Below are 25,647 nucleotides of genomic sequence, written 5' to 3' on the forward strand. Positions count from 1 at the left end.
CCCTGTATGTTGCGGTCATACAGGTGATTATCTAATAGTTTCTTGAAGCTATCAATGCTCCCCGCTGAGACCACCGCCTGTGGAAGGGAATTCCACATCCTTGCCACTCTTACAGTAAAGAACCCTCTACGTAGTTTAAGGTTAAACCTCTTTTCTTCTAATTGTAATGGGTGGCCACGAGTCTTATTAAACTCTCTTCTGCGAAAAAGTTTTATCCCTATTGTGGGGTCACCAGTACAGTATTTGTATATTGAAATCATATCCCCTCTCAAGCGTCTCTTCTCCAGAGAGAATAAGTTCAGTGCTTGCAACCTTTCCTCATAACTAAGATCCTCCAGACCCTTTATTAGCTTTGTTGCCCTTCTTTGTACTCGCTCCATTTCCAGTACATCCTTCCTGAGGACTGGTGCCCAGAACTGGACAGCATACTCCAGGTGCGGCCGGACCAGAGCCTTGTAGAGTGGGAGAATTATCTTTTTATCTCTGGAGTTGATCCCCCTTTTAATGCATGCCAATATTCTGTTTGCTTTATTAGCAGCAGCTTGGCATTGCGTGCCATTGCTGAGCCTATCATCTACTACCCTGTTTCCCCGAAAATAAGACCTAGCGTGATTGTCGGTGATGGCTGCAATATAAGCCCTACCCCCCAAATAAGCCCTACCTTGTTTCCCTGAAAATAAGCCCTACCCTGAAAATAAGACCTACAAGGACTTTAACTAGGGCTTATTTGGGGGGTAGGGCTTATATTGCAGCCATCACCGACAATCACGCTAGGTCTTATTTTCGGGGAAACAGGGTAGGACCCCCAGGTCCTTTTCCATCCTAGATTCCCCCAGAGGTTCTCCCCCCAGTGTATAGATTGCATTCATATTTTTGCCTCGTTTATAAACAAATTAAATAGGATTGGTCCCAGCACAGAACCCTGGGGAACCCCACTACCCACCCCTGACCATTTTGAGTACTCCCCATTTATCGCCACCCTCTGAACTCGCCCTTGTAGCCAGTTTTCAATCCATGTACTCACCCTATGGTCCATGCCAACGGACCTTATTTTGTACAGTAAACGTTTATGGGGAACTGTGTCAAATGCTTTTGCAAAATCCAGATACACCACGTCTACGGGCCTTCCTTTATCTAGATGGCAACTCACCTCCTCATAGAAGGTTAATAGATTGGTTTGGCAAGAACGATTCTTCATGAATCCATGCTGATTACTGCTAATGATATCGTTCTTATTACTGAAATCTTGTATATAGTCCCTTATCATCCCATCCAAGAGTTTACATACTATTGATGTTAGGCTAACTGGTCTGTAATTCCCAGGAATGTATTTTGGGCCCTTTTTAGATATTGGTGCTACATTGGCTTTTCTCCAATCAGCTGGTGCCATACCAGTTAATAGACTGTCTGTAAAAATTAGGAACAACGGTCTGGCAATCACTTGACTGAGTTCCCTAAGTACCCTCGGATGCAAGGTCCCGGTGATTTATTAATGTTAAGTTTCTCAAGTCTGATTTTAATTCTGTCCTCTGTTAACCATGCAGGTGCTTCCTGTGTTGTGTCATGAGGATAAACACTGCAGCTTTGGTTACTGAAGCCCCCCGATTCACTCGTGAAGACTGAGGAGAAGAATAAATTCAATACCTTTGCCATCTCCCCATCCTTTGTAACCAGATGTCCTTCCTCGTTCTTTATGGGGCCAATATGGTCTGTCCTCCCTTTTTTACTGTTTACATACTTAAAGAATTTCTTGGGATTTTTTTTTGCTCTCCTCCGCTATGTGTCTTTCATGTTCTATCTTAGCCGTCCTAATTGCACCCTTACATTTCTTGTTGCATTCTTTATAAAGTCTGAATGCTGAGGATGATCCCTCAAGCTTGTATTTTTTGAAGGCCTTCTCCTTTGCTTTTATATGCATTTTTACATTGGAGTTAAGCCATCCAGGATTATTGTTCGCTCTTTTAAATTTATTACCCCATGGGATACATTGGCTAATGCCCTTATTTAATATGCTCTTAAAGCAAACCCATCTCTCCTCCGTATTCTTTGTTCCTAATATTTTATCCCAATTTATGCCTTTTAGCAAGGTTTGTAGTTTAGGGAAGTTGGCTCTTTTGATATTCAGTGTCTTTGTGTTCCCTTCATGTTTCCTATTTGTGTGATTTATACTGAAACTATTGACCTGTGATCGCTGTTACCTAAATTGCCCCGTATTTCCACATCCGTGATCAGGTCTGTATTGTTGGTAATCAGTAGATCCAGTAATGTATTATTTCTAGTTGGTGCGTCTACCATCTCACCCATAAAATTGTCCTGCAAGACATTAAGGAACTGGTGAGCCTTAAATGAATGCGCGGTTCCCTCCGCCCAGTCTATGTCTGGATAATTAAAATCCCCCATTATGATAACCCTTCCCATCCTTGCTGCTAATCCAATTTGTGATAGGAGATCCGTCTCCACTTCCTCCCTCATGTTAGGGGGCCTATAGCATACTCCCAGTATTATTTTCCCCTTAGCTTCATCCCTTTGGAGCTCCACCCATAAGGATTCCACCTCCTCTCTAGCTCCCTCAGTGATGTCATCTCTCACATTCGCTTGTACATTATTCTTGATATATAGGCATACCCCTCCCCCTTTTTTACCCTCTCTATCCTTGTGGTATAGGGTATACCCTTGAATGTTTGCCAGCCAATCATGAGAGCTGTTGAACCAGGTCTCTGAAATTCCCACAAAATCCAAATCCTCCTTGTACAACAGTATCTCTAGTTCACCCATCTTGTCCGCCATGCTCCTGGCATTGGTGAACATGCCACATAGTTTAGACCAGTCGCATATTGTCCTCGTATTGGGTGTTTTGAGATTGCAACTAGGACTTGCTACTATACTCACCTTGTGTTTTTGTGCTTTGGTTAACCTACCACTAATGCCTCCAATACTACCCTCTGGAATATCTTCCGCGCTGGCTAGCTCTGTCTCTGGACCCTCCCCCCCCCCCCCCCCCCCCCCTCCCATCGCCTAGTTTAAAAACCGCTCTAACTTTTTGGCCATCTTCATTCCCAGCAGATCTGCACCCTCCTCATTTAGGTGCAGTCCGTCCCTTCTATAGTACCGGTTACCGACTAAGAAGTCGGCCCAGTCCTCCAGGAACCCAAACCCCTCCTTGCTACACCAGCTCTTCAGCCACTTGTTTACTTCCCTAATCTCCCTCTGCCTTTCTTGTGTGGCTCGATGTACCGGTAGTATGCCTGAGAATACTACCTTGGAGGTCCTTTTCCTCAATTTAGCTCCTAAGTCCCTAAAATTGTTCTTTAGGACACTCCATCTGCCTCTGACTTTGTCATTGGTGCCAACGTGCACTATGACAGCCGGGTCTTCCCCAGCCCCTCCCAGTAATCTGTCCAAGATCCGTGATGTGCCGAACCCGAGCGGTCGGTAGACAACGTACTGTTCGGCGCTTCAGGTCTTGGTTACAGATTGCCCTCTCTGTCCTTCTAAGAATTGAGTCACCTACCACCAGAATCTGTCTTTCCTTTCCCTTTGCTGCCCCCCCACTCTCACTGGAGGAGTTCTTTCCCTGGCAGCTAGGAGAGTCCCTCAGCTCCAGCAGTGCTGGTCCCTGACTGGTTTCACCAATGTCACTCAATGGAGCGTACTTATTGGGATGCTCCAGTCCTGGATCGGCCTCCCTGGCACTTCCCCCTCTACCCCTCCTGACTGTCACCCATCTACTCTTTGCTAGTGCCTGCACCTCTTTGTCCCCACCCGCCTCTGTGCTGGCCCCTGCCGTGTACGTTCCTGGCTCTCCTTTAGTATGGAGGGACTTCTCAGTGCTGACAGTTGCTTCCCCAGATTCAGGACCTGGGCTTCCAGGGAAACAATGTGCTTACATTTTGCACAGCAGTATTCGCCCTCGATTGGATGATCAAGGAACGCATACATGCAGCAAGATGTACAAAGAGTCGCCTCTCCACACCCGCCGGGCATCGTACCTATTAAATTTAGTGAGGATTTGGAGATTTTACCCTGTCCAAATTACCTAACAGCTAGCTTCCTGGCACGAATACTCAAGACAATACACAGGTACACAACAAGACAATACACAGGTACTCACAGACCTACGTGCAATCGCAGAACAGTCGCAGACCTACGTGCACTCTCAATACTCAAGTATACAGTACACAATACACAAGTACTAACGATCCACACACACTACTCAGAAAACACTCAGGTACTCACACTACACAGGTACTACGACCCCTGTTATAACCTCCTGTTTTAAACTCTGGTTTTTAACTCGCCACTTAGACCAGTTCCACAGCCTCAGACTGAGCACGCTCAGACTGAGTCCTACACCCAGTTATATAGGCACCTGTGAGCAATTAACCACCCCCCTTAATTGATAGCCTGAAGGAACCAGAGAAAAAAAAAAAAAATTATGGAATTTTCCCGCAGCAAAAACTTTAACAGATGCAAGCTCTTGGATGTGGGGTTCACATCTGGAAAGCAGGATGGCTCTGGGTGCTGGACATTGGAGGAAATCAGAAGGTCCTCCAACTGGAGGGAACTAAGGGCCATTTTCCTCGGGCTGTGGGCCTTCAAAGAGTTAATCAGGGGCCAACACATCCAGGTGTTATCAGGCAACACCATGGAGGTCTACATCTTGAGGCAAGGGGGCACAAGAAGCAGGTGTCTACTAACCTTGGCCTTACAGATTCTGACTTGGGCAAAAGACAACTTGACATCCTTAGTACATCTGAAGGGCAGCCTAAACCAGATAGCGGACTTCTTAAGCAGAAGAATGGTGCTAAAGTCCGAATGGAGCACAGAGAAGTACAGAGATTTTTCAGAAGTTAGTAAGCAGATGGGGGGGGGGGGTTCCCCAGGTCAACCTTTTTGCATCACAAGCGAATGCAAAAGTACCAGTCTGCTTTTCTCTGAACAGGCAAGCGAATGGTCTGGATGCACTGGACCTTCCCCTTGTGTTACACCTTTCCCCCTGTGCAAATGATACCTTTTTAGTGCTCAAACTACAGTGAGAGAATATGACCCTAATTCTAGTAGTCCCGTATTGGCCCAAGAGCTTGGTTTTCAATCCCACTAAAGTTAGCGGTAGAGCCCCATTGGTTGCTTCCTGTTGACTCGGGGGTCCCATTCTGCATCCAGATGTAGATCATCTCAAGGGTTTGTACCCTGCTAATGAGCAGGAAAAAGGTCTCAAGGGCCATTTATTTTAAAACGTGGAAATGCTTTAACTTCTGGTGCGTTTCAAAAAGTTGCTCTCCACAGGAGGACATTTTCGTTCTGGAATTTCTCCATGACAGGGTTCCGTAAGTTTTTCCCCAAATGGGATTTATCAGTGGTTTTGCAAGGTCTGCCTAGAAGACCTTTCCAACCATCAGAAGCCACAATTCAATATTGGTCATTAAAACTAACTGCTGGTACACTGCAGTTACTTCGGCTAGAAGAGTTGGTGAACTACAGGCATTATCTACCATTGAGCCTTTTTACCGTTTTTCCGGACTGGGTAGTGCTGAGGACAGACCCGGGGTTTTTGCCGAAGGTCTTCTCAGTTTTTCACAGATCCCAAGAGTTCAACCAATGTTCTGTCCATTTCCAACCTGCCTTAAGGAGAGGTTTTCATAGTCTGGACATAAAGGGATGCGTATTATTTATATCTGGATGTAACGAGAGCTTAGAAAGTCCTATTTTGTTTTTGGGGATCTCGTAAGGGTTACAGAGCTTCTAAAAACACTATTTTGGAAGGTGGCTTTGGATGGCTATCTACGAATCTTATAGGACCGCGGAAGTAGAACCCATCCCCCCCACACAGGGGTAGTGGCCCATTCAACTCTGGCTGTAGCAACGTCCTAGGCGGAACGAGCTGGGGCTTCACCAGGGCGAATCTGCAAGGCAGCTACATGGACGAGTTTCTCCACCTTCACTCGTCACTATAGGATGGACCCGCTCTCGGCAGCAGAGTAATCGTTTGTCAGGAAGGTCCTGCAGGCGGTGATCCCACCCTAGAGTAAGTGCTTGCTCTCTTCCAGGTGCTGTCCTGAAAGACTCGTAGAAATACCGTTGCGTCTAAGGTGTGTGTGTTTTTTTTTTTTTTTTTGGGACAGTGTTAACCACTTGCCGACCGCCTCATGCAGATATACTGTGGCAGAATGGCACGGGCAGGCAGAATCGCGTACCTGTACGTAATCTGCCTCCTGCGGGCGGGACCCGGTGCCCGAGGCGGTCGGCGTTTGTCCCCCGGCGATCGGAGGTGATGGGGAGGCCATCCATTCGTGGCCACCCACTCGTGATCGCTCCCAGCCAATGGGATCATTCCCCTGCCTCTGTATAGTACACAGAGGCAGAGGAAATTATGTCATCTCTCCTCGGCTCGGTATTTTCCGTTCCAGGCGCCGAGGAGAGAAGACTGCAATGTGAGTGCACAAACACTACACACACAGTAGAACATGCCAGGCACACAATACACCCCCTTTACCCGATTCCCCCCCCCCCCCCCCCGTCACACTGGCACCAAGTTTTTTGTTTTTTTTTGTTTTGTTTTTTTCTGATTACTGCATTGGTGTCAGTTTGTGACAGTTAGTGTGGTAGGGCAGTAAGTGGTAGCCCCGTTTAGGTCTAGGGTTACCCCCCTAATAAAGTTTTAACCCCTTGATCACCCCCGTCGCCAGTGTCGCTAAGCGATCATTTTTCTGATCGCTGTATTGGTGTCGCTGGTTACGCTAGTTAGGGAGGTAAATATTTAGGTTCGCCGTCAACGTTTTATAGCGTCAGGGACCCCCATATACTACCTAATGTTTTAACCCCTTGATTGCACCCTAGTTAACCCTTTCACCACTGATCACCGTATAACCGTTACGGGTGACGCTGGTTAGTTCGTTTATTTTTTATAGTATCAGGGAACCCGCCATTTATTACCTAATAATAAAGGTTTAGCCCCCTGATCGCCCTGCGGTGATATGCATTGCCCCAGGCAGCGTCAGGTTAGCGCCAGTACCGCTAACACCCATGCACGCAGCATACGCCTCCCTTAGTGGTATAGTATCTGAACGGATCAATATCTGATCCGATCAGATCTATACTAGCGTCCCCAGCAGTTTAGGGTTCCCAAAAACGCAGTGGATCAGCCCAGATACCTGCTATCACCTGCGTTTTGCCCCTCCGCCCGGCCCAGCCCACCCAAGTGCAGTATTGATCGATCACTGTCACTTACAAAACACTAAACGCATAACTGCAGCATTCGCAGATTCAGGCCTGATCCCTGCGATCGCTAACAGTTTTTTTTTTTTTTTGGTAGCGTTTTGGTGAACTGGCAAGCACCAGCCCCAGGCAGCGTCAGGTTAGTGCCAGTACTGCTAACACCCACGCAGGCACCGTACACCTCCCTTAGTGGTATAGTATCTGAACGGATCAATATCTGATCTGATCTATACTAGCGTCCCCAGCAGTTTAGGGTTCCCAAAAACGCAGTGTTAGCGGAATCAGCCCAGATACCTGCTAGCACCTGCGTTTTGCCCCTCCGCCCGGCCCGGCCCAGCCCCCCCAAGTGCAGTATCGATCGATCACTGTCACTTACAAAACACTAAACACATAACTGCAGCGTTCGCAGAGTCAGGCCTGATCCCTGCGATCACTAACAGTTTTTTTGGTAGCGTTTTGGTGAACTGGCAAGCACCAGCGGCCTAGTACACCCTGGTCGTAGTCAAACCAGCACTGCAGTAACACTTGGTGACGTGGCGAGTCCCATAAGTGCAGTTCAAGCTGGTGAAGTGGCAAGCACAAGTAGTGTCCCGCTGCCACCAAGAAGACAGGCCCATCGTGCCCATAATGCCCTTCCTGCTGCATTTGCCAATCCTAATTGGGAACCCACCACTTCTGCAGCGCCCGTACTTCCCCCATTCACATCCCCAACCAAATGCAGTCGGCTGCATGAGAGGCATTTTCTTTATGTCCTCCCGAGTACCCCTACCCAACGAACCCTCCCAAAAAAGATGTCGTATCTGCAGCAAGCGCGGATATAGGCGTGACACCCGCTATTATTGTCCCTCCTGTCCTGACAATCCTGGTCTTTGCATTGGTGAATGTTTTGAACGCTACCATTCACTAGTTGAGTAATATCGTAGGGTACAGCATTGCACAGACTAGGCACACTTTCACAGGGTCTCCCAAGATGCCGTCGCATTTTGAGAGACCCGAACCTGGAACCGGTTAGTTATAAAAGTTAGTTAGAAAAAAGTGTAAAAATAAAACCAAAAAACATAAAAAAAAAACAAAAAAAAAATATAAAAAAAAATAGTTGTCGTTTTATTCTCTCTATTCTCTATTGTTCTGCTCTTTTTTACAGTATTCTATTCTGCAATGTTTTATTATGTTTTATCATGTTTGCTTTTCAGGTATGCAATTTTTTATACTTTACCGTTTTACTGTGTTTTATTGTTAACCATTTTTTTGTCTTCAGGTACGCTATTCACGACTTTTTGAGTGGTTATACCAGAATGATGCCTGCAGGTTTAGGTATCATCTTGGTATCATTCTTTTCAGCCAGCGGTCGGCTTTTATGTAAAAGCAATCCTAGCGGCTAATTAGCCTCTAGACTGCTTTTACAAGCAGTGGGAGGGAATGCCCCCCCCCCACCGTCTTCCGTATTTTTCTCTGGCTCTCCTGTCTCAACAGGGAACCTGAGAATGCAGCCGGTGATTCAGTCAGCTGACCATAGAGCTGATCAGAGACCAGAGTGGCTCCAAACATCTCTATGGCCTAAGAAACCGGAAGCTACGAGCATTTCATGACTTAGATTTCGACGAATGTAAACAGCGCCATTGGGAAAGCATTTTATCACACCAATCTTGGTGTGGTCAGATGCTTTGAGGGCAGAGGAGAGATCTAGGGTCTAATAGACCCCAATTTTTTTCAAAAAAAGGAGTACCTGTCACTATCTATTGCTATCATAGGGGATATTTACATTCCCTGAGATAACAATAAAAATGATTAAAAGAATAAAAATAAATGAAAGGAACAGTTTAAAAATAAGATAAAAAAGCAAAAAAATAAAAAAAGAAAAAAAAGCACCCCTGTCCCCCCCTGCTCTCGTGCTAAGGCGAACGCAAGCGTCGGTCTGGCGTCAAATGTAAACAGCAATTGCACCATGTGTGTGAGGTATCACCGCGAAGGTCAGATCGAGGGCAGTAATTTTAGCAGTAGACCTCCTCTGTGAATCTAAAGTGGTAACCTGTAAAGGCTTTTAAAAATTACACTGTTATGTGTTCATACTCCTGATAATGTGTAAAGTACTTTGAGCTTGTTGCCAGCAGCCTTAGCTGTAATGGGATCTCTGTGGGATCTCTGATTAATCACACCATTGTCTGGGTGAGTCACTTAGGTGGCTAGTTTTAATTAGTTTTAATTAGCTTACTGTTTTCAGTTTGTATTGTTAGGGTAATATAATCAACCGTTCAGCTGATTGTATGGTATATAAATTCTGTGTGAGTTTTCAATAAACTGGTCCAGTTTTCATGCAAACTATTGTTGGCTAGTCTTGTATGGTCCGCTATAATATCTGGTTCCTATGTCCAGACTGGAGGAAGCGGTATACTGATGGAAGCACATAATCTGGGTGCTGGATGGTTCCATCACAATCACTTATGGGGGTTTTTAAGTACCGTAGTTTATCACCATTCCACGGGTTTACGCGATTTTTATTTTTTTTTTTTGCAAATATAATTTTTATTGAGGTTTTTAAAAGAAGAAGAAAGTAATACCGAAAAGGCATAGTACAACAGTGGTCTACTTCAACATTCTGACAAATCTGACAATTTATAAATGTTTTCCATAGAAGGCACCTAATCTATCTGCAGAGAAGATGATCTATTACATAACATCCACACATTTGGCCCGTAAGCCTATCTTTGCTACCTATAACCCTTTAAACATCCATGCAGTATTGCTGTATTACATGTTTACCATATTCCAAAGGGTTTTTTGCCTCTGCATAGTTCCTATACAGCTGATGTGAATGGAAAATCGTCTATCACCTGAATATTAGACCACCGAATAAAGAAAAGTACGGGAAACGTATAGACGGAATAAAAGGGGGCAAGGAGAGGGGGGAGAGGTATATGTTCGACGCGAGCGTGATGGACCGAGCCAGGATCTTGTCATGCAACAAAGTCCCATTAAAGTGACTCTCAAGAATTTAATAAAGTTTGTCCTTCATCCGAGAAAATTTACATGTTCCATGATAACCAGTTTTTAGAGTGTTTGTCTTGTTTGTGTTGGGCAGTAAGTACCAGGTCTTCCATCTTTTTAATATCCTCAACTCTGCGTAGCCACATCCCCACCGTGGGGGGTACATTTTGTTTCCACATGGCTGGAATGCAAGACTTTGCTGCGTTCAGCAAATGCCTAACCACTGACTTCTTGTATGATCTAGGTGGGCTTGAAGTGGCGTGCAGCAGAAAAATTGCGGGGTCTCTCTGCGTTATGTGATTCGTAAATTTCTTAACTGTCTCCACTGCTATCCAAAAATTCTGTAATAGTGGGCAGGTCCAAAAAATATGCAGGAGAGTCCTTGTCTGCACCGCACCTCCAGCATCTATCTGATGTGTTAGGGAAAAATTTGTGTAGAAGTTGGGGTGTATAGTACCACCTATTCAGAATTTTATAATTCGTCTCCTGGATTTTTGTGCAGATGGAGGACTTCAGTGTGAATTGGAGTATGTTTTGTGTTTGTGCCGCTGTAAAATTACGCTGTAGATCATGTTCCCATTTCCGTAAAAACAGCAAGTCTGGTTGTTCCGTTGGTGTGTTGAGTAGAGTATATGTCTTGGAGAGCACCTGAGATAGTGCACCTTCCCCTCTACAATATTCTTCTAGAGTCGTCAGGTCTGATATTGAATGAATGAAATGGTGCAATCGAATTGCTTTCCAAAATGGCAACTGAAAACCCCCATTATCGTTCGTCAGGGATTGAATTGAAGCCCAGTGGTCACCTTCTACAAAATGTACTGCGCAGTCTTTACCTGCCTTCCAGAGCCTCTCATATTCTAAACAATTTAGTCCTGGTTTAAACTCTGGATTGCCCAAAATGGGAAATAAAGGGGACTGTCTAGGCACCTATGATCGGATGTGAGGTCATGTCTCTGGGGAGTCGATCGCAGCACCAGATTGCCCCTTTCAGGGGAGTATTAACCTGATGTTTCTCTACTTGAACCCATAGTTTGGTTTCGTCATGTCTATTCCAGTCAATGATCCTTCCTAAATGTACTGCTTGATAGTAGTGTTTTGCGTCAGGGAGGGCAAAACCCCCATAGTATTTCAGAAGAGTCAAGTAGCGTCTTTTTAGTCTGGGTTTCGAATGTGACCATACAAATTTTATAAACAGAGAATGTATTTGTTTGAAGTAGCTGGAAGGTATCTTTATTGGCAAGGCTTGAAATAGATATAGAAATTTTGGGAGAATGCACATTTTAATTAAATTGCATCTCCCAAACCATGAGTGCAAACCCTTGCCCCACTCTTCAAGTAGTTCTTTAGCTTTACATAGGATTGGGGGGAAGTTTAACTCAAATGTGCGTTTCAAGTTTTTCTAGGTATCTTAGTTCCTGAGTATGTAAAGTGACTGACCATTTAAAGTTGAATTTGGACTTCAAAGGAGCTAGTTGTTCTGTCGACATATTGATGCCTATTGCTGTTGATTTGTCAAAATTAATTTTTAGGTTAGAAATGTTCCCATATCTTTGAAATTCTTTAATTAAATTTGGTAGAGATATGATCGGGTTGGTCAAAGAAAACAGGAGATCATCAGCGTATGCAGAGATCTTGTGTTGCCTGTGATCTATGACAATCCCTGAAATATCTGGATTTCTGCGTATCATGTTCAGAAAGGGTTCAAGTACCAGGGCAAAGAGGAGGGGTGACAATGGGCACCCCTGTCTGGTACCATTAGAAATGCTGAAGGGATCAGACAAGATTCCATTAGCTTTAACCCTGGCTGTTGGAATAGAGTAAACGTTGGAGATCCACTGTAGCATGTGGCTGCCTAATCCGATGTGTTTAAGAACTGCCGTCATAAATTCCCAGCTCACCCGGTCGAAAGCTTTCTCAGCATCTGTGCTGAGAAAGGTACATGGTGTTTTGGTTACATTGGCTCTATGTATCAGGTTGAGTACTTTTGTGGTGTTGTCCCTCGCTTCACGCGTAGGGACAAAACCCACCTGGTCCAGGTGTATCAACTCTGTCATGTGTTGAGATAGTCTATTTGCTAAGATTTTAATGAGGAGTTTGAGGTCTATGTTTAAGAGATATAGGCCTGTAGCTACCACAGGCAGAAGGATCCTTCCCCTCCTTAGGTATAAGGGAGATGCGAGCACTCAAGGTGTCTCTCTGTAGGTGGCCCCCCTCTGTAAGATTGTTAAAGAGTTTCAGCATATATGTGGGCCTAGGATCGGTAGGAGTGTCTGATAATATTGTAGTGTCAGTCCGTCCGGACCAGGAGCTTTACCCGGTTTCATATTCTTAAGCGCGTGTTGCAGTTCTACCATTGTGATGGGTTCTTCTAGGATAGCTGCGTCTTCTTCTGATAGGGGATTATCTTACCCTATCTAACATTCCCAATCACAGTGTCAGTGACACATGGCTTTGGGAGATTATATAGTGAGGAGTAAAAAGTTCTGAACTCATTGGCAATTTGTGTGGCTAATACCTTTTTTTTTTTTTTTTTTTTTTTTTTTTTTTTTTTTTTTTTTTTTTCTCTGAGGAGATGATTTGAGGTATAAACGCACGTAATCTTTGTTGTCTAACTGCTCTCGCAAGAAGTTTTCCACATTTATTCCCCGATTCATATGTGAGTTTCCTACATGATTGTAGTGCTGCTTTTGCCTGGTAGTGTAATAAATCAACCATCTGTGCAAAGTAAGGAGTTCTGTTTCTGTTGTTGGGGTTGGGTTTCTTTTATGCGTTTTTTTTTTTTTTTTTTTTTTTTTTTTTTCTAGGTCATGAGTTTTCTGTAAAAGGGTTAACAGCTGTTTTTCCCTTTCCCTTTTGATATGTGTACCGTGCTTAATTAGGATCCCTCTAATCAGTCTTATGGGCTTCCCAAAGTATCTCTGGATCACAGTTGTCAATGTTATTTGTCAGGAAGTAATGTTTAAGCTCTTTTGTGACATCAGCCAATACTGTGGGATTCTGCAGTAAACTTTCATTTAGTTGCCAAAATTTCGCTTTAGTCATCGCCGTTTGTGAAAGAAAGTAGCGCAAGGTAATGGGTGCGTGGTCAGACCAGGTGATGGTGCTTATGTCGACTCCCCTCACAGCCTCCAGTTGGTTATGAGGTAAAAGAAAAAAGTCGATACGGGAGTAAGATTTGTGTGGTGATGAGAACGTATAGTCCCTTTCCCCTGTGTGCAAAAGTCTCCACACGTCAATCAGTCTGGCCTTATGTAGTGCCCGAGTGATACGTTTGTGTACAACTGCTCGCAGTGAGGAGGTTCCAGTCGATGTGTCCACCGTCGGGTTCAGGGGGACATTAAAATCGCTGCCTAGAATCAGCTGTCCTTCAGCAAATGCCCGCAGATCATTCAATGTTTTGGATATGAAAATATCTTGCCTGTCATTTGGAGCATAGACTGTCGATAAAGTCACTAACACGTCGCCTATCAGCCCTTTTAAGAAACACATACCTCCCTTCTGTGTCAATTCTAGTGTCCCGGCAGGTCTCGGGAACTTTCCCTGCAAGGAGTATAGAGTATAAAGTATAGATTTGGCTGAGGAGTTGGTGGCGTGATATGTGAAAGGAAAATGCCGATTATTTATTTTTTTTTCAGACACATCGGCACCCCCGTTTTTAAAGTGGGTTTCCTGAATGAACGCCACATCTACCTTGGATCTTTTCAGTTAATTCAGGAGCATGCGTCGTTTCTCAGGCACATTCAGCCCTTTAGCGTTAAATGAGAAAATAGTAATTTGATCCATCGCGTTCGCGTCAAAGAAGTTTTGGTTAGGAGGGGCGGGGAGAAGGGGGACTGGGGAGGAAATGGGGGAACTTAGTATAAAAAATTGAGATTAGAAAGAGGTTAGGAGGAAAGGAAAGAGAGGAGCAGAAGGAGCTCAAGAAACAAAGTGGACAATCAACCCTATCGACTGTCCTTTCCAGTAATAATTGTCGCTAGACAATTATGTGCAATTATTTGCAATGAAACACTCTCCAGCTAACACCGGGAAGGTGCTTCGGCCTAATGGGGATGAGGTTAGACCACGACCAGGGGAGCTAACCCCGGTCCGCCCCCCCACCCGCCCTTAGATACAGTATAGGCATGTGAGCATTGATAATGTTTTATATTTTTACAATTGTTTAAATAAAAAAAAAAAATAACATAATAACACCATAGGTAACTTCCTACACATGTCCCCTGCATAGTCTACCCCATCCTCAGTGCTTATCATCCCAACTCAAGTAACTGAAATAATTCAAACTGGCCCATCTTATAACAACCTGATTATGGTTTCCATCGTCCCTCAGGCCCGATCAATCTTAGCAGATATTCCATGGTATTTCTAACTGACAACCCCCTGAAAAGGCATATAACTGTATTCCACTCTGATTTGTCAAAAAACACTAGTAAGTGGTCCCTTGAGGCCAACCACAGAGGGATTTGTAGAACAAGTCACCGTCTGCCCCGATACTGCTCAGACTGACAGACAGATGTGAGGTGAGGATGTCTCCTTTCCATATAGACGAACACATATTCTGACAGTGATGAACGGACAAGACCTGGACAGTCCCTTAACTCCAGTTTGAGTTCCAGTTTGTGGGTCCTGACTGTTTTGTCCCATCTACAGGCAGTTTATAGGTGAGTCCCCAAAGATTTGCCCTCCCTCCCATTGCTATAAGGGGAGATGGAGTATTCATGCACCTGGGTTATTGTCGGTATAGTAACCCCCTTGTTCTTTATCCCCAGTGCGACATAACTGCTCCTGGCCCTGAAGTAGCCAGGAGGTGGGGGGGTTGATGGATCATGTGTTGCACATCTGGAGGGAGGACGATCAATATCTTTACCAAAGTGTCAAGAGGGCTCAACAGGGAGAACATTGAGAGTGAGATATCTCTAAGTGCACTGGAGAACTCAAAATCAAAAACAAAACTTATGGGGTATTGTACACAGTCTCACCACAGCGGGCATCTCTAGACTTCTCTGTCTTCTTCTGGAGAGGTGACGCGGGATCTGCGTTGACTCCTTTGTGGTCTCGGTGAGCCTGGTCTTCTTAGATTTGGCCCCCCTAAGCGGTGGGTGAATCTTGGGATCAATTGAAGCCAATCTGGAACATTCACTGGGTCTGTTTCCAGAAAATCAAACAGTGCAGGGAGCTCCATAGGGGATCGCAGGGTAAAAAATTGTGATTGCTTCTTAAAAGTCACCGCTATTGGAAAGCCCCAGCGATATGTGATGCCAGCACGTTGAGCAATCTCAAGTATTGGTTTAAGCATTGCTCTGCGCTGCAAGGTGGCTCTGGAAAGATCCGGCATGATCTGGATAGTTTCCCCATCAAATTCCACTTCTCTCATTTCCCACGCTTTCCGTAAGATAATTTCTTTATGCGCATATTGGTGTATCCTACAGATCACGTCTCTGGGGCGATTCGGGTCAGTTGATCTCAGTCCCAGTGCCCTGTGTATCCGATCGAATGACAGTGTGGTTGGGAATTCAGACCTTGCTGTGTCCCTGAAGATGGCTATTGCAGTAGCTGTGAGATCCTCAGTACCAGTGGCTTCTGGCAGGCCCCTTATTCGCAGGTTGTTCCTCCTACTGCGATCTTCAATCTCCTCCAGATGTAGTTGCTGGGCTAATACTGATTTCACTTGAGTTGCCTGAATATCTTCTACTTGCTTTAAACGCTGTGAAATATTCAGTACTGTGGCTTCCCCTGCTCCCATGCGTTCTGATAGGGCAGTGATGTCTGTGCGCACCGCGGCTATATCCCTGCAGTGAGAGGCCTCCTGTCTGCTGGCCAGTGATTCAAAGGCAGCTCTGGTTGGTAAGGCCCTCAGCAGTGCTCTGTTCTTCATTCGCATGCAGAGTAAACGGGGTAGTGTGTGGGTCCTGTGTCTCTTGAGAACCGTCACGGAGCAGCATTGGGGTAGTCATGTCTCTATCTGAGATGCAGGGAGCCATGGATGGTGTCAGTGAGCAGTGCTGTGTAGTACTTACTGATTCACTTGTCTTTGTGGCGGCCACCATCTTAGGAGCGGGGGATGGGTCCCGGGAGCCAGGGAAGTACTGTCTGATGGCTTGGTTCCGCTGTGCGCTCTGCTGTGTTTTAGGCAATGTTTTCTTGCTCTGTCTGTTGCTCTTCCCTCTGCGTCTCCCAGCAGAGTACATGCCGCTATTTAACTGCTGTGTAAGCTGAATAAAGGGCAGGCTAGGCTGGGACGGACCGGGAGCTCCTCAGAAGCACGTCTTCACATGGCCATGTCCAGACCACACCCCTTACACGATTTTTAAAGCGTGGCGTGTTTAGGTTATCTATTTACTTGGTGTAGCATCTTTCACATTATACCAAAAAATTGGGCTAACTTTACTGTTTTTATTCATTACATTTTTTTTAAATTCATTGAAGTGTCTATTTTCCTCCAAAAATTGCGTTTGAAAGTCTGCTGAAATGGTGACATAAAATACTGCAGCGACCGCCTGTTTGGGGGTTCTAAATAATTTTATAGTAAAAAAAAATGATTGTAACTTGTAAGTCAAAAACAGGCCTGGTCTTGAAGTGGTTAAGCAACAATGTTGCATTGTAAACACTAGTTGAGGGGAGACAAATGGTTTCCTCAGACTAATGGCATCCTTTTTTTTTTTTTTTTTTTTTTTTTTTATGATCCTGTTAATTTTACATGACTTGTAAAGTTACCGAAGGCTCTTTAGTGAAATGGGTATTGTCTTTCATAACCTGTTTTATTGTATTTTGTTACTCTGATTTATCAAATTGAAATGTCTGCTCTGTAAATCAGCTTTTCTAAAAATAAATCCTAATTTTTTTTTTTTTTTTTTTTTTAGTTCTGAGACCATTAAGGGAGCAGTCATCGGAATAGATCTGGGTACCACAAACTCATGTGTTGCTGTTATGGAAGGAAAACAGGCAAAAGTAAGTTTAGTCATGAGATGTTGCTTTTGATACTTTTGGGCTGCATGTTCACATGAAATCGAATACTAAATTGTGATGACTGTCAGCTGTTGCCTGATTTACATAAAAGGTGTTTTAAAGTGACACTAAAAACACCCAGTTTAATTTGTATTGTCCTTTCAATTTCTGTATGTGGGTGATGGCACTGTAACTATATACAACTGTCACATGACCCAGAACTCTCTCAGCCTGTCTGCAGGGAATCCTAAACAGGAGGAGCTTTTAGTCCTCTGCTACTGGTCACATGTTGTTGTTATTAGCCTTTTGGATTACAAAGTAAAAATTCATATCAACAAACAGTTTGATATCTTTAAAATCAAATCTTTATTATTTTATGAAAGAAATATGGTGTGGGTGGATTTCTGCCAGCCACAGCCTGTGTCAAACACCTCCAGTCTATATCTTAGAATGAGGGAGGTGATTCCTTTATTTAATCTACATGTAATAGATATCCTTCCTCCATTGTGTTTAGATGGTGAGTGGGCTGTCATTTACCACTTTGTATACACCCACATGTGACTTTATAGTCACATGGGGGCTACTCAGATGTGATAGGGAGAAAATGCTCAGCATAGAAGCTCACTGAAAACTGAGCATGTGCATTTGCTACTATAATTACAAAATCTATCTGAATTGGGGACACGAACAGAAGGAGAGAGTAGCAGGATCAACCAAGTTTTTTGCAGAATACAGAAAACGAATCCCAGAGTGAGTATAAAATACAGCATTTATTGATATTTTTTTATGATGTAGTTTGGTGACATTTAAAAAACAAAAACAAAAAAAAACAAAAAATTAAGAAATAAGAAGGCTAACATTACTAACCTTCTGAAATTTTAGTTGCCTGACTTTTTATTAAGTACTACCAGTCACTGACCTGAAACCAATAAGGAGCAAGAACAGTCAGACTTGAACCGCATGTCACTGTGTCAAAAAAGGAAATTACTATTTCCAGGAATTGGCAAATTTAATAACCAGCTGTATAGAGTTGGTATAGGTTTCTTGTAATCTACGCAAGCACAAAAGGATCTGTTGGGTTTAAGTTGGTCTTCTGATGATCAAATTCAACCAATTCCTATTGAATCAGACAAAATTTGAGCCTTGGGTGACCCTCACAAAGTCCATTTAAAAAAAATCAAGTGAGACGGGTAGAAACTTAGACTAAACAGTGACTGCATGTGATAACATGCAGTCACTGTTCGGCATTGCCATTGTATTCAGGCAGCCTGCAGTGGAGGTTCTTCCATCGATTTCCCCTGGTTGAACCCTTGAGATTTTCCGAAGTCATCTTCCAGGACCACCAATGAGATATAGGCACCTCCTCCAACAGGCACAGGAAACGCATCACCAAATACAATTTAAAAGGAAGTCCCTCTGCTCAACTGGTCAGTTTTATTGTGTTTCCTCCAGACAGAGGAGATGAATCACCTGGGTGTAGGTCTCGGTTTCTCTGGCTATCTTTTTTTTCCCCCCACACACCTTTTTAACCTACCTGGCTCCACTGGGAGTAGCTGGTAGGATTCTCTGCTAAACTGCCCTCTAAGATCACGCCTTAGTACTGGAAGGAGGTAGCTTGGTTCCCTTTATCCTTCTGTGCCAGGTGGGACAGAGCTAGGGGCAGGGACAAAGGGTGGACCAGGGCATTGCCCTGTTGCAGCTGCGGCTCGTTCTCCACCTATTGCCAGCCTATAGCTCTCCACAAGAGGCCACAGTGGCAGCCATTTTGGCATGGTCCTGGCCCTCGAATACAGAGTGAGACAGATGCGGTCCACGTATGGGAAGACTTGGGGCTCATTTGGCTCGCGGATTGCTGCATGGTCTAGCTTGCCCTGCATGTGACAGAGGCCTTCTATTTGGTCAGGTGGATAAGTGGGGTTAATCCCCCCCCCCCCCATTTGGAATATCTTGGATGGCTCAACAAAAAAGGTCCTGGGTTCTGACGCGGTGCTGCTCTGCACTGGCGCGTTGAGGTATTACATTCCCCTTTTCAATCTGCCGAGAATAGCAGCTCTGCCACTATTGTGCATAGCTTCTCAATAGAAGCTATGCTGTAAGTGGCTGGTGATGGGGAGGTGCTGTGGGGGTCCACTGCGGGTGCTTCTTTTTACTCCTCTGGACCGGTGGAGGTGGCGTAGGGTGTAAGGTGAGCAGGTAGTGACCCCGCCTTCTCCTGCCTCATCGGCCATGTCAGATCAGGAGTCTGGCTGTGACGCTGAGGATGCGGTTCTACTCCCTGACTCTTATGAGGATGATTGCTCTGCTACTGCTGTTGTGCATGGAAAGGCATTGGTGGACACACTTGTCACCTTTTGTGTGCAACACCCTAACAATGGAAGGATGCCTCTCTGGGGCGATCGTGGATAGGTCTGTTCCTTTGGCACACACGAGCCGCCTCACGCAGTGTTGGTTTCCCTCATCTTCCTTCACTAAATGTCCACAAAGAAGGGACCTTCCTAAGAGAACCTTTGTGGTCCTGAAACTGTTTGCAATGCGTTTTGTCCCGTTTGAAACATCCCTCCTGAAGTTCACTGTGCCATTTCCAGGCTAAATAGACCACCAGGATGCCGGTGAAGGGATCTTTGCCCATTTCAAGACCAAGCGGACAGGAAGGTAGAATTGGAAGCCTGCACGATGTTCACTATTGCTCGGTTGTAGCCACTGCCTTGGTGTCTCCAACCCTTACTGAATGGGCCAAACTCCTTTGTCACAGCATGGTCGGGGTGCAAGTTCCCTCGGCTTATGTAGAATTGGGACTCAAAGACTGGTTGGTGGACCAGATGTCCAAAAAGGCTATTACTTGCCTTTCCAGGATGATTGCCTTTTAGGGGCTACTCTAGAAGATGTCAAGAATCTCTCCGGGTGGAGGGAGGGGACTTCCTGCCTTCCTTCCTGCCTTCCTTCCTCCAGAGGGGTAAGAATCGTGTCTTCTGCGCAACAAAAGTGTTACATTCCCCTTGATCCGCGGTCAAGGGTCAGAAGCCCCCTACAAGGATTCCGCGGGGGTGTGTATGGGGTACCAAACACTCTTGCGCTGCCAAGCCGGTTAAGTCGGCAGGCAAGTTGCACTCCCATCCATGTTCAGGGTGCGGAGTCTTTTTCGCCCATCTGAGCCTCCCTGATTCCGACAAGTGCGCCTACCTTCAAGGGGATTCTTGGCATCTAGACATCGCAGATGCCTACCTGCACGTCCCCCTTGTGTCGGGCACCAGCGTTTCGCAGCGGGAAAGGGGCATTATCCATTTGTGGCTCTACCCTTTTGATCTCGCTTCTGCTCCTCAGGTGTTCACTGAAATTCTGGCTCAGGTTCTGGCCTTGCTGATACAATGGAGGATAGCTGTGATTGGTTATCCAGACGAACCTGCTTTTGAGGGGCACAATCTCACTCAGCCTTGGAGGATCAAGTTATGATTATGATCAGCACCTTGCGGGAGTTAGTGGATTCTGAATTTTCAGATACCCGCTCTGATCCCAACCAGGAAGCTTAACTATCTGGGCCTGACTCTTAACATGCCGCTGAACAAGGTTCAGAAGCTTCAGCTGGCTATCTGCTGCTGCTTCGCAGGCAGTCCTTCCTTCACTGTTGCATGCAGGTCCAGGGGCTAAGGGTCTCTGCCTTTTGTGGCAGTTCCGTACGCTCAGTTCCATACTAGGGCCCTCCCAGAAGGAAAATCTTGCCCAGGTGGGCAAAGTCCCCCGACTACTTTGACATCCGGGTTTGCCTGGGTCCACAGACCAGGATGTCTCTGCTTTAGTGGCTTTGTCCTGTCCTTCAGGAGGGGGAATCTACCTAGGGTCGCTGGATGCCATGAGTTCCATTTAGCAATCCTGGAACTTTGGGCAATCTAGCGTTGCCTAGAGCAGTGGATGGAAGCATTTGCGGGGGGGAACCCAGTCTGAATCCAGTCACTGCCAAGGCCTATGTCTATCACAAATGTGGGACAAGGCTTGTGGCAGCATCGCTGGAGGCCTACCGTGTTCTCTGGCGGAGGGAGTGTCACATACTGGAATTCTTTGCCATGTGCATCCCCTGTGTGGACACTTGGCAGGCGGACTACTTCAGCCACCAAACGTTGGACCAAGGTGAGTGATCCTTGCATCCTGACTGGTTTTATCAGATTTGCCTCCGATGTGGCACTCCAAGCATGGATCTACTAACGTCTCTTGTGAACAGATGCCTTGGTGGAGTCAGTATCCTCTTCTATGCATTCCCTCCCCTCAGGCTTCTGTGAAAGATGGTAGCCAAAGGCATTTCAGTCATTCTAGTGGCTCCAGATTGGTCTCGCCGCCCTTGGTATGCCGACGTGGTAAGGTTGGTCACAGACATCCCTTGGCGCCCCTCGGATCTGTCTCGAGGGCCAAACTTCCTTGCAGTTGTTAGCTTTACCGGCTTGGCTAGTAAAAATTCAAGTTAGACTTACCGGTAACTTGTTTTCCTTGAGTCTTTCAGGACAGCACTTGAGAGAGTGACTCCTCCCCTTACCAACAGGAAACACCTCTTCCACCAAACTTTAAAAGGAGGCTCCTTTCCACACATTGTCAGTAGTAGTAGTAGTAGAGAACCTCCGGCCACAAACTGGAACACATAATCGAGATATGATTAGTCACAGTATATATATATAAAAAAAACAATAGGGCGGGATGCTGCTGTCCTGAAAGACTCAAGGAAAACAAGTTACCGGTAAGTCTAACTTGAATTTTCCCTTATCGTCTTTCAGGACAGCACTTGAGAGGATAATAGAGACTTACCCCCCTAGGGAGGGACCACAGCCTGCAGAACCTTTCTGCCAAAAGCCTGATCACCTGCTGATAGGAGATCCAGTCTGTAATGACGGACAAACGTTAAGTAGCTTGACCACGTAGCCGCCTTACAAATCTGATCTGGGGTGGCACCAGCTCTTTCTGCCCATGTAGTGGCCTGCGCTCTTGTTGAATGAGCCCTAATTCCCAGCGGGGAAGATAAACCCATTTGAGAATAGGCTACAGAAATAGCTGTCTTAAGCCATCTAGCCAATGATGCTTTTGATGCTTGTTGGCCTTTCCTGTTTCCAGAAAAAAGAACAAATAATGAATCTGAAACTCTAAACCCTCCTGTTACTTCCAAATACTGTAATAGGATACGTCTTGCGTCTAAATTGTGAAACTGCTCTTCCTTTGCACCCGAAGGGTTAGCAGAAAAGGTTGGTAGAGTAATCTCCTGAGACCTGTTACTAAAGCTTGCCACTTTTGGCAAAAACCCCGGATCTACTTTAAGGACAACTCTATCAGGAAAAACTGACAAAAAAGGCTCTTTTACTGATAGGGCGTGCAGTTCACTAATCCTTCTTTTTATCAGCAGTTCTATCTAGAACCGCATCTAAATCAGGTCCAAAAAGCAAGTCACCCAGGAACGGTATCCCACACAGCTTGTTTTTGGATGCCGCGTCCCCCGGCCAAGTTTTCAACCACAGAGCCCTTCTGGCTGAGTTGGCTAGGGCAGCAGATCTAGCTGTCATTTTAATTGATTCCGCTGAAGCATCAGATATAAATGCGGCAGCGGCAGACAGAGTTGAAAATCCAAAATTTCTTGTTTTGGTGAGTCTGCTGAGATATGGGCCTTAAGTTGCTCTAACCAGAACTCCATATTTCTGGATACCACTATAGTTGCCATAATAGGTTTAAGATTTCCCATGATGGATTGCCAAGCCCTCTTTAGTAGCTGGTCCATCCTTTTATCCATGGGATCTCTCAACACCCCCATGTCCTCGAATGCCAAATCTGTAGACCTCGAGACCTGGGAAAACGCGGCATCTAGTTTGGGGTTTTTGTTCCAAACCGCCGCTGGATCTTCATCAAAAGGGAAACGCCTTTTTAAGGCTTTGGGAAAGAAAGGCTTTCTCTCTGGCTCTGCCCACTCTTTCTTAATAGCTTCAGAAATAACAGAGTGTACTGGGAAATTGCGATTTTTGTGCTCGCTAAGCCTTGCATACATTTTATCATGCAGAGATAACTCCTTTCTTTCCTCCTCCAGACCCAGTGTGGTATAGATTGCTTTCAACAGGCCATCTACCTGTTCTAAAGACAATTTAAATCTTGAAGGTAAATTTTCTCCTTCCTCACCCTCATCAGAATCCTCAGATTGAGAGGGGGAATGTCCCTCTGGGGTAGGAGATGCCTCAGTCTCCATCGCCGGGACTATAAGTGAGCCTTGGGAGGACTGTGAGGTAGTAGGCTGACTCAGGGATGGGTTTGCTAGGGAAGAGCGAAATGATTGAATAGTCGCATCAAGTTCCTTTTTAACCGATGCAATCAAGTCGCTGCAAGCGGAAGAAGCTTCTTCTTTAACTAGCAAATCAATACAAGCTTGACATAACGTTTTCTTCCATCCTTCAGGTAGCTTGGATTTACATGGACATTTTCTTTTTGCCACTGGATCAGAGCTCTTGGCCTGCCATGAGACAAAAGAAGAAACCATCCCAGTGAGACAACCTGTCCTATACCCAAGGATGCTCACCACAGGTGCACAGTAAGAGCTAACTGCTTTATGTGCCCAGACAGGCCCCTGCCACCGGGGGGGGGGGGGGGGAGAGGAGAGAGGAGAGAGAGACCCCACAGTACAAGGAAGACAGTATACAACTGCACCTTACCTGGGCCTTGCTGGTGCCTGTGCCTGTCCCACTCGCTGCCGCCATCGATTCCATCGAGGAGCGCTTGCTGTGTTTGTGTGGCTAAACGCCGGTTCCGGACTCCAATAGTGCCAGTGCGCCGGACCAGAACCGCTAAATAAGCACCAGCCCCGTTCCTCCCCTTTCCCTCTGCGATTTCCGGCGGAAATGACGCCGCACGCCTGTTCCGTGGGCGCCGCCCCCTCCGGATGCCTCACTTCCGGCGGATGGAGCCCCGCTGCCATCCCCAAGATGGCGGCGGTGCAATAAGCAACAGGCGGTGGACCTGAGAAAAAATTATATAGTAAACGGCCACCGCCTGTCTTGCCGCCGCCTAGGAGCGATGCCCACGACAGTCGGACTCGCCCTGAGCCCATATGAAGAGGGAGAGGGAGCCCAGCCAGCAGCACTTCACCTCAGCTGTGGAATGGGAGGAACAGCTCTCATGAGGTAAAAAAGTGTTTGATGGAAATCCAGGAAACCTGAGCTCCCAGGACAGCACCTGAGAGCCCTGACTTCCCACGAAGTGTTCCCTCCGGAGGAAACACAAAAACTGACAATGTGTGGAAAGGAGCCTCCTTTTAAAGTTTGGTGGAAGAGGTGTTTCCTGTTGGCAAGGGGAGGAGTCACTCTCTCAAGTGCTGTCCTGAAAGACGATAAGGGAAAGCCAGGTTTTAGGGGACTGTGGGAGTCAGTGTTTCCAACCATGCTGACAGCATGGTAATCTACTTATAAGAAGATATACAATCGCACCTGGAAGGCTTGTATATCATGATCCTCTGGCTAGGCTTTTGCCTTTTCTGCAAGGGGGTGTTGAGAGGAGGATGGCCTACCATCAAGGGCCAGATTTCTGCTCTGGTGATTTTTCTTTCAACTCCCCCTAGCCACGTGGTCTTTGATCCGTACTTTTATTCAAGGGGTTCGGCAGATGGTACCTCCTGTACGCTCCCCATTGCCACCTTGGGATCTTAATCTGGTTCACTGTTCAATGACCTTTTGAGAATATGGGAAGATTCCCTTACACTGTCACAGAAGGTGGCCTTTTTTTAGTAGCTGTCACTTCTGCTCACAAAATCTCAGAGTTGGCAGCCATGTCCTGCAGGTTTCCTTATTTGGTTGTGCACATGGGTAAGGTGGTTCTCCGCCTGTGTCTTTTCTCCCAAAGGGCAGTCTCTGCCTTTTTCATTTCATTAAGGGCATTGTCTTACCTTCCTTTATGCCCTCATGCAGACATTTTGGTGTGTTCGCTACCGAGTGCTTTTATAGGTCGGATTCCCTTTTTTGTGATTACCGGCGGGCCAAGGAAGGGTTTGGCGGTGTCCTCTGCCACCATTTCTGGATGGATTCGACAGATGGTTATTCATGCTTATGCCGTTAAGGGTCAGGTTCCGCCCTTTTCCGTGACTGTGCACTCTACTCAGGCGCTTAGTGCTTCCTGGGGCTTCTGTCCTCAGGTGTCTGTCTCTCAAATCTGCAAGGAAACTACCTGGTCGCCTGTGCACACCTTTCCTAAAATTTACAGGTGAATGTCCTGGTGTCTTAGGACGTGTTTTGGCCGCAAAGTATTGAAGGCAGTTGTTTGGGGCTTCGCTCCCCTGAGTGTATGTTCTGGTTGGACTTGTATGTTCCTTTTGAGCTCCTGTTAGCCTGTTTTTGCCTCTTTTAATGTTTTGGCCTTGGCTTCTTCCTCCCCCTCACTACTTTGGCATTGCTTTGGGACGTCTCTATGGTCGAATAGATGTGGTGTCCCTCAATGAACGAAAGAAGAACATTTTTTTTCTTTTGTGTTACGCATTGTAAAATCCTTTTTCTGAGTTCA

General features: G+C 45.8%; 1 protein-coding gene across 1 annotated transcript in view; it reads left to right on the plus strand.

Moving 5' to 3' along the window:
• The window catches only part of HSPA9 (heat shock protein family A (Hsp70) member 9), a gene marked incomplete in the record, with an annotated part of 514,139 nt that overhangs the window by 88,166 nt on the left and 400,326 nt on the right, over nt 1-25,647 (plus strand). The window contains 1 exon segment of the mRNA XM_073620776.1: nt 17,061-17,148. Coding sequence (XP_073476877.1) covers nt 17,061-17,148 — 88 coding nt within the window.

Source organism: Aquarana catesbeiana, linkage group LG03 (assembly GCF_042186555.1).
Source record: "Aquarana catesbeiana isolate 2022-GZ linkage group LG03, ASM4218655v1, whole genome shotgun sequence".
Lineage (NCBI taxonomy): Eukaryota > Metazoa > Chordata > Amphibia > Anura > Ranidae > Aquarana > Aquarana catesbeiana.